The sequence below is a fragment of the Salvelinus namaycush genome, chromosome 27, assembly GCF_016432855.1.
Source record: "Salvelinus namaycush isolate Seneca chromosome 27, SaNama_1.0, whole genome shotgun sequence".
Lineage (NCBI taxonomy): Eukaryota > Metazoa > Chordata > Actinopteri > Salmoniformes > Salmonidae > Salvelinus > Salvelinus namaycush.
In genome coordinates, this window is record NC_052333.1 from 15879759 (window position 1) to 15892462 (window position 12704).

Sequence of the window (12704 nt, forward strand, 5' to 3'; positions counted from 1 at the left end):
GAGAGGGGCATTCTTCTTACCAAACCACATGACCTTTGTTTTGGAGGTGTTCAGAACAAGGTTAAGGGCAGAGGAAGCTTGCTGAATACTAAGAAAGCTTTGTAGAGCGTTTAACACAAAATCCCGGGAGGGGCCAGCTGAGTATAAGACTGTATCATCTGCATATAAATGGATGTGAGAGCTTCCTACTGCCTGAGCTATGTTGATGTAAATTGAGAAGAACGTGGGGCCTAGGATTGAGCCTTAGGGTGCTCCCGTGGTGACAGGCAGTGGCTGAGACAGCAGATTTTCTGACTTTATACACTGCACTCTTTGAGAGGAGGTAGTTAGCAAACCAGGCCAATGACCCCTCAGAGACACCAATACTCCTTAGCCGGCCCACAAGAATGGAATGGTCTACCGTATCAAAAGCTTTGGCCAAGTCAATAAAAATAACAGCACAACATTGCTTAGAATCAAGGGCAATAGTGACATCATTTAGAACCTTTAAGGTTGCAGTGACATATCCATAACCTGAGCGGAAACCAGACTGCATACCAGAGAGAATACTATAGACATCAAGAAAGCCAGTCAGTTGATTATTGACAAGTTTTTCCAACACTTTTGATAAACAGGGCAAAATAGAAATATGCCTATAACAATTAGGATCAGCTTGATCTCCCCCTTTAAATAAAGGACGAACCTTACGAACGAAAGAATAAAGAGTCTAAACCATCTGACCCAGCGGGTTTTTTGGGGTCAAGTTTCAGGAGCTCCTTTAGCACCTAGGACTCAGTGACCACCTGCAGGGAGAAACGTTTTAACAGGGCAGGGGAAAAAGAGGGAGAAGCATCGAGGATAGTCGCATTAGAAGGGGTAGGAGATGAGGAAATGTTGGACGGGCAAGGAGGCATGGCTGAGTCAAATAGGAATCCTGACTTAATGAAGTGGTGATTAAAGAGCTCAGCCATGTGCTCCTTGTCAGTAACAACCACATCAACATTAAGGGACATGGACAGCTGTGAGGAGGGATTATTCTCCAGGTCTGTAACCGTTTTCCAGAATTTCTTGGGGTTAGACCCACAGAGAGAACTGTTCCTTAAAGTAACTAACTTTGGCCTTCTGGATAGCCTGAGTGTGTGTGCCGAGCCTTTTTCCAAATGCAATTCTTTAGATGGAGTAACTCTGCAAGAGCACGGTCGAACCAGGGGCTGAACCTGTTTTTAATTCTCATTTTCTTTATGGGTATTGTTTGTTGGTGGTATTGTTTGTTAACAATACCACTGAAAATATAAAAAAATGACATTGGCATTGGCCTACGTCTCGTCTTGCACCGCACAGAATATCAGATCTTAACAACGATTGGAGAAGTGTTTAACATCACCAGTACCACATCCGTTTAATATATAGGCCTGTCTTTTCATAAGCGCAACGTGACTGCAAGAGACCGGTTGGAATGTCTGACTGAAATACCCGCCAAATCAAACATTTGTGGTGATTGAATTTGTTGATAAAATACGGGACATGATTGTTTGGTTGAGGGACAAAGGGCCAAAATGCGGTTCTGTCCCGCACAATCTGGGACATGTGGTCACCCTAGTGTGTGTGTGTGTGTGCTTCCCAGGATGCTAACTGTTGTATGTTTCTCTCTCCTTCATGCCTCTCCTCTGGAACTCTCTGTAGAGAGTAAGTCTAGACAACGTTTATTTTACGTTCAATTAACGTTTGATTAACGCTTGTGTGGTTGTGACACTAACCTGGTACTCTGATTGGAGACTAATCTTGAATTCATTGATTAATCTGGCAAGTGGTAATCTGACTGGGTGGCTAATTTAATGGTTTCCAAGGCAACCACAGACTCACTCACTAACCGACCCGGTGATGTCACAGCTCACTGCTGTGACATCACTATGACATGACGCCCTGTGATTGGTGTCTGAGTCCCTGCTGTTTTGCAGGTGACAGCCAATCAGCATGTGTGTTTAGTGAATACTGAATAATGATTGTGTATTGGTAAAACATAATTCTGCTTGCTGCACGCTGATTAGAGTGAGTGGTTGATTGGTTAATTGATAAGTGAATGGAGTTGCTTCCCTCAGCCTATCTCATAGTATCCATAGTACATGTGTGTCTCACTCATGTTGGTGTGCATGAACATGTTCCTCTGTCTCTTCTAAGTGTGTGTGTGTGTGTGTGTGTGTGTGTGTGTGTGTGTGTGTGTGTGTGTGTGTGTGTGTGTGTGTGTGTGTGTGTGTGTGTGTGTGTTTATACAATGTGTCTAACCCATGTCCCCTGTCTCTCCCAAGGTGTTCAGTATGTTCTTAGAGACCCTAGTGGATTTTGTCCTGGTGCATAGAGAAGACCTGCAGGACTGGCTGTTCGTCCTGCTCACCCAGCTGCTGAAGAAGATGGGAGCTGACCTACTGGGATCAGTACAGGCCAAGGTCCAGAGAGCACTGGACATCACACGGTCAGTGGGTGTGTGTGTATTTGTAAAGTTTGTGTGTGCGTATATCTTACATGTGTGTGTGTATATAAACTCAGCAAAAAAATGTCCTCTCACTCTCAACTGCGTTTATTTTCAGCAAACTTAACATGTGTAAATATTTGTATGAACATAACAAGATTCAACAACTGAGACATAAACTGAACAAGTTCCACAGACATGTGACTAATAGAAATGGAATAATGTGTCCCTGAACAAAGGGGGGGTCAAAAGTAACAGTCAGTGTCTGGTGTGGCCACCAGCTACATTAAGTACTGCAGTGCATCTCCTCCTCATGGACTGCACTCCGAAATTGGACCAGCAGCACGACCAGGTGGACTGGGGACAGCAAGGAGTCATCAGGCCAGGTAGTCCTGAGGCATGGTCCTAGGGCTATGGTCCTCCGAGAGAAAAAAAATACAATTATTTAAATTCACACAGGACACCGGATAAGACAGGAGAAATACTCCAGATATAACAGACTGACCCTAGCCCCCTGACACAAACTATTGCAGCATAAACACTGGAGGCTGAGACAGGAGGGGTTAGGAGACACTGTGGCCCCGTCCGACGATATCCCCGGACAGGGCCTAACAGGCAGGATATAACCCCACCCACTTTGCCAAAGCACAGCCCCCACACCACTAGAGGGATACCTTCAACCACCAACTTACCATCCTGAGACAAGGCTGAGTATAGCCCACAATGATCTCTCCCACGCCACAACCCAAGGGGGGGTGCCAACCCGGACAGGAAGATCACGTCAGTGACTCAACCCACTCAAGTGACGCACCCCTCCTAGGGACGGCATGGAAGAGCACCAGTAAGCCAGTGACTCAGCCCCTGTAATAGGGTTAGAGGCAGAGAATCCCAGTGGAGAGAGGGGAACCCGCCAGGCAGAGACAGCAAGGGCGGTTTGTTGCTCCAGTGCCTTTCCGTTCACCTTCACACTCCTGGGCCAGACTACACTCAATCATAGGACCTACTGAAGAGATGAGTCTTCAATAAAGAAAGGTTGAGACCGAGTCTGTGTCTCTCACATGGATAGGCAGACCATTCCATAAAAATGGAGCTCTATAGGAGAAAGCCCTGCCTCCAGCTATTTGCTTAGAAATTCTATGGACAGTAAGGAGGCCTGCGTCTTGTGTAGGTATGTACGGCAGGACCAAATCGGAAAGATAGGTAGGAGCAAGCCCATGTAATGCTTTGTAGGTTAGCACTAAAACCTTGAAATCAGCCCTTGCCTTAACAGGAAGCCAGTGTAGAGAGGCTAGCACTGGAGTAATATGATCAAATTTTTTGGTTCTAGTCAAGATTCTAGCAGCCGTGTTTAGCACTAACTGAAGTTTATTTTTTGCTTTATCCGGGTAGCCAGAAAGTAGAGCATTGCAGTAATCTAACCTAGAAGTGACAAAAGCAAGGATACATTTTTCTGCATCATTTTTGGACAGAAGGTTTCTGATTTTTGCAATGTTACGTAGATGGAAAAAAGCTGTCCTTGAAACAGTCTTGATATGTTCATCAAAAGAGAGATCAGGGTACAGAGTAACGCCGAGGTCCTTTTATTTGAGACGACTGTACAACCATCAATATAACGTGTGTGTCTGTAATGTGTATATATAACGTGTGTATATAATGTGTGTGTCTGTAATGTGTATATATAACGTGTGTATATAATGTGTGTGTCTGTAATGTGTATATATAACGTGTGTGTGTGTCTGTAATATGTGTACAGTGGCAAGAAAAAGTATGTGAACCCTTTGGAATTACCTGAATTTTTGCATAAATTTGTCATAAAATTTGATCTGATCTTCATCTTAGTCACAACAATAGACAAACACATTTTGCTTAAACTAAAAACACACATTATTGTATTTTTCTGAGGTTGATGTTAAGAAGAATCATAGAGTATCAGCTTAAGACTTACAGAAATCTCTGGAACATGCTAACATCTCTGTTGACGAGTACGATACGTAAAACACTAAACAAGAATGGTGTTCATAGGAGGACACCACGGAAGAAGCCATTGCTGTCCCAAAAAAACATTGCTGCACGTCTGAAGTTTGCAAAAAAGCACCTGGATGTTCCACAGCGCCACTGGCAAAATATTCTGTGGACAGATGAAACTAAAGGAACACACAACACTGTGTGGACAAAAAAAGGCACAGCACACCAACATCAAACCTCATCCCAACTGTACAGTATGGTGGAGGGAGCATCATGGTTTGGGCTGCTTTGCTGCCTCAGGGCCTGGACAGCTTGCTATCATCGTCGGGAAAATGAATTCCCAAGTTTATCAAGACATTTTGCATGAGAATGTAAGGCTATCTGTCTGCCAATAGAAGCTCAACAGAAGTTGGGTGATGCAACAGGACAGCGACCCAAAACACAGAAGTAAATCAACAACAGAATGGCTTGAACAGAAGAAAATACACCTTCTGGAGTGGCCCAGTCAGAGTCCTGACCTAAACCCGATTTAAAATGCTGTAGCATGAACTCGAAGGCAGTTCACACCAGACATCCCAAGAATATTGCTGAACTGAAACCGTTTTGTAAAGAGGAATGGTCCAAAATTCCTCCCGTTGTGCAGGTCTGATCCGCAACTACAGGAAACGTTTGGTTGAGGTTATTGCTGCCAAAGGAGGGTCAACCAGTTATTAAATCCAAGAGTTACCATTTTTCAGACCTGCACTGTGAATGTTTACACAGTGTGTTCAATAAAGACTTGAAAACATGTAATTGTTTGTATTATTATTTTAAGCAGACTGTGTTTGTCTATTGTTGTGACCTAGATGAAGATCAGATCAAATTTTATGAACAATTTATGCAGAAATCCAGGTAATTCCAAAGGGTTCACCTACTTTTTCTTGCAACTGTATATATAACGTGTGTGTCTAATGTGTGTGTCTGTAATGTGTGTATATATAACGTGTGTGTGTGTGTATATATAATGTGTGTGTCTGTAATGTGTGTGTATATATAACGTGTGTGTGTCTCTGTAACGTGTGTGTGTGTCTGTAACGTGTGTGTGTGTGTGTGTGTGTGTGTGTGTCTGTAATATGTGTATATACACTGCTCAAAAAAATAAAGGGAACACTTAAACAACACAATGTAACTCCAAGTCAATCACACTTCTATGAAATCAAACTGTCCACTTAGGAAGCAACACTGATTGACAATAAATTTCACATGCTGTTGTGCAAATGGAATAGACAAAAGGTGGAAATTATAGGCAATTAGCAAGACACCCCCAAAAAAGGAGTGATTCTGCAGTTGGTGACCACAGACAACTTCTCAGTTCCTATGCTTCCTGGCTGATGTTTTGGTCACTTTTGAATGCTGGCGGTGCTCTCACTCTAGTGGTAGCATGAGACGGAGTCTACAACCCACACAAGTGGCTCAGGTAGTGCAGTTCATCCAGGATGGCACATCAATGCGAGCTGTGGCAAAAAGGTTTGCTGTGTCTGTCAGCGTAGTGTCCAGAGCATGGAGGCGCTACCAGGAGACAGGCCAGTACATCAGGAGACGTGGAGGAGGCCGTAGGAGGGCAACAACCCAGCAGCAGGACCGCTACCTCCGCCTTTGTGCAAGGAGGTGCACTGCCAGAGCCCTGCAAAATGACCTCCAGCAGGCCACAAATGTGCATGTGTCAGCATATGGTCTCACAAGGGGTCTGAGGATCTCATCTCGGTACCTAATGGCAGTCAGGCTACCTCTGGCGAGCACATGGAGGGCTGTGCGGCCCCACAAAGAAATGCCACCCCACACCATGACTGACCCACCGCCAAACCGGTCATGCTGGAGGATGTTGCAGGCAGCAGAACATTCTCCACGGCGTCTCCAGACTCTGTCACGTCTGTCACATGTGCTCATGTGCTCAGTGTGAACCTGCTTTCATCTGTGAAGAGCACAGGGCGCCAGTGGCGAATTTGCCAATCTTGGTGTTCTCTGGCAAATGCCAAACGTCCTGCACGTGCTGGGCTGTAAGCACAACCCCCACCTGTGGACGTCGGGCCCTCATACCACCCTCATGGAGTCTGTTTCTGACCGTTTGAGCAGACACATGCACATTTGTGGCCTGCTGGAGGTCATTTTGCAGGGCTCTGGCAGTGCACCTCCTTGCACAAAGGCGGAGGTAGCGGTCCTGCTGCTGGGTTGTTGCCCTCCTACGGCCTCCTCCACGTCTCCTGATGTACTGGCCTGTCTCCTGGTAGCGCCTCCATGCTCTGGACACTACGCTGACAGACACAGCAAACCTTTTTGCCACAGCTCGCATTGATGTGCCATCCTGGATGAACTGCACTACCTGAGCCACTTGTGTGGGTTGTAGACTCCGTCTCATGCTACCACTAGAGTGAGAGCACTGCCAGCATTCAAAAGTGACCAAAACATCAGCCAGGAAGCATAGGAACTGAGAAGTTGTCTGTGGTCACCACCTGCAGAATCACTCCTTTTTTGGGGGTGTCTTGCTAATTGCCTATAATTTCCACCTTTTGTCTATTCCATTTGCACAACAGCATGTGACATTTATTGTCAATCAGTGTTGCTTCCTAAGTGGACAGTTTGATTTCACAGAAGTGTGATTGACTTGGAGTTACATTGTGTTGTTTAAGTGTTCCCTTTATTTTTTTGAGCAGTGTATAACGTGTGGGTGTGTGTCTGTAATGTGTGTGTGTGTGTGTGTGTGTATATAACGTATGTGTGTGTATATATAATGTGGGTGTGTGTGTGTGGATATATAAATAAATAAAACGTGTCTGTAAAATGTGTATATATAACACGCGTGCATAATATCTCCCCTACAGAGAGTCTTTCCCCAACGACCTCCAGTTCACTATCCTCATGAGGTTCACTGTGGACCAGACTCAGACACCAAACCTCAAGGTACACGTCTGTCTGTCTGTCTGTCTGTCTGTCTGTCTGTCTGTCTGTCTGTCTGTCTGTCTGTCTGTCTGTCTGTCTAGGGGGGGTAGATATTTTGTGTATGTATGAAGAAAGAGATGGACGGAGTGAGAAGAGGAAGGGAGAGTAAAGGGATGTAGGGAGGGTTGAAAGGCAGGGACAGCCTCTCCGTCGCCAGACTCACCTACTGTCTCAGCAACCACGGTAACTATTGTATCAGTAACCATGGTAACCACTTTTCTGATATCACGGCTGTTTAACACTGGCTCCGCTCCCTACCCACCCGATCCCTGGACTCTGATTGGATAGCGACTGATATGCCTCCAATTAAACCCGCCAACCACTGGCTTTGCTCTCTGCAGTCTGAGCCCGCCTCACCTCCCCTTCCTCGTTGCCTCTCTCTATCCTCTCCCCTCCCTTTCCTCCATCTTCTCCTCCCTCCTCTCACTTTGTATTTCCCTTTATACACTTGTTCACTCCGTCCCTCCCTTTCCTCTCCCCACCCCCTCCTTCACTTTCATTACCTCACCTTCCTCAATCTTTTTCTCCCTCCTTCACTCTTCACCTCACCTTCCCTTGCTATGCTTTTCCTTCTCTCATTTTCTTATGTAATTTTCACTCCTCTCATCCCTGTCCCAGTGTGTGTCCATCTGTCTCTGTCTTGCCTCCTCTCTCCCTCCACTACATCCTCTTCCTCCCTCCCCATCTCCCCTACATCTTCTTCCTCCCTCCCCATCTCCCCTTCCTCACCTACCTTCTCCTCTAACCTCTCCTCTCTCTCCCCCTACCTTTCTCCCACTTCCCCTCTCCCCCCTTCCTCCCTCTCCCTCTCCGTCCCTCCCCCTCCCTCTCTCTCTAAGCCTGTGGGGAGGAGGGGAACGTGTTGTGGGCGGCGCAACATTAAATTGATTCCCCCTGCTTCAAGAACCATGAGGCGCGATGTTAAATTGCTCCCCCCCACGAGAGCCCCCAGGGGGCACCACGCCTGCTGCTCTCTGAACGAGCAGGTCTCAGCCTGGAACCAATCTTCCCAGGTCAGTGCGCTCAGGGGGGAGCATTTTTATGACGCGCACACTGAGGAGGCGGTCGGTCGATGAAGTGTTTTGAATAGAGGAAGAGTGAAACTGAGAGATGGAGAGGGACTTTTTTTAAAGGAATGAAAATATTGTAAAAGAAACTAATGTGAGAATGAAGAACGAATGTAAATGGTGGCTCTTTTTCCTTTAGTTTTCATGTGTCTTTATTGGTTTCTCCCCCCCTCTGTCTCCCTCCATGATAGCTGCCTGACTACAACTGTGAAGGAGACTAGCATCTTACTGCACCTTCTTTGTTGTTGCGGATCTTTACTTTGTGTTGCAGAGTAGGCTCTAAATGAACTGGGCTCTAAATATAACTCGTTTCAGCTCAGAGTTAGGAAACTCCTGGGATGATCCATGAACCACACAGACAGAAAATGTGTGTATGAGTGGCTTGTCTAACCATTTATACTATGAATGTGTGTGTGTATGAGTGGCTTGTCTAACCATTTATACTATGAGTGTATGAGTGGCTTGTCTAACGTTTTATACTATGAATGTGTGTGTGTATGAGTGGCTTGTCTAACCATTTATACTATGAGTGTATGAGTGGCTTGTCTAACCATTTATACTCTGAATGTGTGTGTGTATGAGTGGCTTGTCTAACCATTTATACTCTGAATGTGTGTGTGTATGAGTGGCTTGTATAACCATTTATACTATGAATGTATGAGTGGCTTGTCTAACCATTTATACTATGAATGTATGAGTGGCTTGTCTAACCGTTTATACTATGAATGTATGAGTGGCTTGTCTAACCGTTTATACTATGAATGTATGAGTGGCTTGTCTAACCGTTTATACTATGAATGTATGAGTGGCTTGTCTAACCATTATACTATGAATGTATGAGTGGCTTGTCTAACCGTTTATACTATGAATGTATGAGTGGCTTGTCTAACCGTTTATACTATGAATGTATGAGTGGCTTGTCTAACCGTTTATACTATGAATGTATGAGTGGCTTGTCTAACCGTTTATACTATGAATGTATGAGTGGCTTGTCTAACCGTTTATACTATGAATGTATGAGTGGCTTGTCTAACCATTATACTATGAATGTATGAGTGGCTTGTCTAATTGTTTATACTATGAATGTATGAGTGGCTTGTCTAACCATTTATACTCTGAATGTGTGTGTATGAGTGGCTTGTCTAACCGTTTATACTATGAATGTATGAGTGGCTTGTCTAACCATTTATACTATGAATGTATGAGTGGCTTGTCTAACCGTTTATACTATGAATGTATGAGTGGCTTGTCTAACCGTTTATACTATGAATGTATGAGTGGCTTGTCTAACCGTTTATACTCTGAATGTGTGTGTGTATGAGTGGCTTGTCTAACCGTTTATACTATGAATGTATGAGTGGCTTGTCTAACCGTTTATACTATGAATGTATGAGTGGCTTGTCTAACCATTTATACTATGAATGTATGAGTGGCTTGTCTAACCGTTTATACTATGAATGTATGAGTGGCTTGTCTAACCGTTTATACTATGAATGTATGAGTGGCTTGTCTAACCGTTTATACTATGAATGTGTGTGTGTATGAGTGGCTTGTCTAACCGTTTATACTATGAATGTGTGTGTGTATGAGTGGCTTGTCTAACCGTTTATACTATGAATGTATGAGTGGCTTGTCTAACCATTTATACTATGAATGTATGAGTGGCTTGTCTAACCGTTTATACTATGAATGTATGAGTGGCTTGTCTAACCGTTTATACTATGAATGTATGAGTGGCTTGTCTAACCATTTATACTATGAATGTATGAGTGGCTTGTCTAACCATTTATACTATGAATGTATGAGTGGCTTGTCTAACCGTTTATACTATGAATGTATGAGTGGCTTGTCTAACCGTTTATACTATGAATGTATGAGTGGCTTGTCTAACCATTTATACTATGAATGTGTGTGTGTATGAGTGGCTTGTCTAACCGTTTATACTATGAATGTGTGTGTGTATGAGTGGCTTGTCTAACCGTTTATACTATGAATGTATGAGTGGCTTGTCTAACCGTTTATACTATGAATGTATGAGTGGCTTGTCTAACCGTTTATACTATGAATGTATGAGTGGCTTGTCTAACCGTTTATACTATGAATGTATGAGTGGCTTGTCTAACCGTTTATACTATGAATGTGTGTGTGTATGAGTGGCTTGTCTAACCGTTTATACTATGAATGTATGAGTGGCTTGTCTAACCATTTATACTATGAATGTATGAGTGGCTTGTCTAACCGTTTATACTATGAATGTATGAGTGGCTTGTCTAACCATTTATACTATGAATGTATGAGTGGCTTGTCTAACCGTTTATACTATGAATGTATGAGTGGCTTGTCTAACCATTTATACTATGAATGTATGAGTGGCTTGTCTAACCGTTTATACTATGAATGTATGAGTGGCTTGTCTAACCGTTTATACTATGAATGTATGAGTGGCTTGTCTAACCATTTATACTATGAATGTATGAGTGGCTTGTCTAACCATTTATACTATGAATGTATGAGTGGCTTGTCTAACCATTTATACTATGAATGTATGAGTGGCTTGTCTAACCATTTATACTATGAATGTATGAGTGGCTTGTCTAACCATTTATACTATGAATGTATGAGTGGCTTGTCTAACCATTTATACTATGAATGTATGAGTGGCTTGTCTAACCATTTATACTATGAATGTATGAGTGGCTTGTCTAACCATTTATACTATGAATGTATGAGTGGCTTGTCTAACCATTTATACTATGAATGTATGAGTGGCTTGTCTAACCATTTATACTCTGAATGTGTGTGTGTATGAGTGGCTTGTCTAACCGTTTATACAATGAATGTGTGTGTGTATGAGTGGCTTGTCTAACCGTTTATACTCTGAATGTGTGTGTGTATGAGTGGCTTGTCTAACCGTTTATACTATGAATGTATGAGTGGCTTGTCTAACCGTTTATACTATGAATGTGTGTGTGTATGAGTGGCTTGTCTAACCGTTTATACTATGAATGTGTGTGTGTATGAGTGGCTTGTCTAACCGTTTATACTATGAATGTGTGTGTGTATGAGTGGCTTGTCTAACCGTTTATACTATGAATGTGTGTGTGTATGAGTGGCTTGTCTAACCGTTTATACTCTGAATGTGTGTGTGTATGAGTGGCTTGTCTAACCGTTTATACTATGAATGTGTGTGTGTATGAGTGGCTTGTCTAACCGTTTATACTATGAATGTGTGTGTGTATGAGTGGCTTGTCTAACCATTTATACTCTGAATGTGTGTGTGTATGAGTGGCTTGTCTAACCGTTTATACTCTGAATGTGTGTGTGTATGAGTGGCTTGTCTAACCGTTTATACTCTGAATGTGTGTGTGTATGAGTGGCTTGTCTAACCATTTATACTCTGAATGTGTGTGTGTATGAGTGGCTTGTCTAACCATTTATACTCTGAATGTGTGTGTGTATGAGTGGCTTGTCTAACCATTTATACTATGAATGTATGAGTGGCTTGTCTAACCGTTTATACTATGAATGTATGAGTGGCTTGTCTAACCGTTTATACTATGAATGTATGAGTGGCTTGTCTAACCATTTATACTATGAATGTATGAGTGGCTTGTCTAACCGTTTATACTATGAATGTATGAGTGGCTTGTCTAACCATTTATACTATGAATGTATGAGTGGCTTGTCTAACCGTTTATACTATGAATGTATGAGTGGCTTGTCTAACCGTTTATACTATGAATGTATGAGTGGCTTGTCTAACCGTTTATACTATGAATGTATGAGTGGCTTGTCTAACCGTTTATACTATGAATGTATGAGTGGCTTGTCTAACCATTTATACTATGAATGTATGAGTGGCTTGTCTAACCGTTTATACTATGAATGTATGAGTGGCTTGTCTAACCATTTATACTATGAATGTATGAGTGGCTTGTCTAACCGTTTATACTATGAATGTGTGTGTGTATGAGTGGCTTGTCTAACCGTTTATACTATGAATGTATGAGTGGCTTGTCTAACCATTTATACTATGAATGTGTGTGTGTATGAGTGACTTGTCTAACCATTTATACTATGAATGTGTGTGTGTATGAGTGGCTTGTCTAACCGTTTATACTATGAATGTATGAGTGGCTTGTCTAACCATTTATACTATGAATGTGTGTGTGTATGAGTGGCTTGTCTAACCGTTTATACTATGAATGTATGAGTGGCTTGTCTAACCGTTTATACTCTGAATGTGTGTG

At 43.0% G+C, this 12704-nt stretch overlaps 1 protein-coding gene across 7 annotated transcripts in view; it reads left to right on the forward strand.

The window, feature by feature from the left end:
• Window positions 1-12704, forward strand: part of clasp2 (cytoplasmic linker associated protein 2) — a 102792-nt gene that overhangs the window by 75115 nt on the left and 14973 nt on the right. For all 7 annotated transcript variants that reach the window (XM_038965760.1, XM_038965763.1, XM_038965759.1 and 4 more), the window contains 2 exons: window positions 2286-2449; window positions 7270-7348. In XM_038965760.1, coding sequence (XP_038821688.1) covers window positions 2286-2449; window positions 7270-7348 — 243 coding nt within the window. The remainder of the gene's footprint in view (window positions 1-2285; window positions 2450-7269; window positions 7349-12704) is intronic.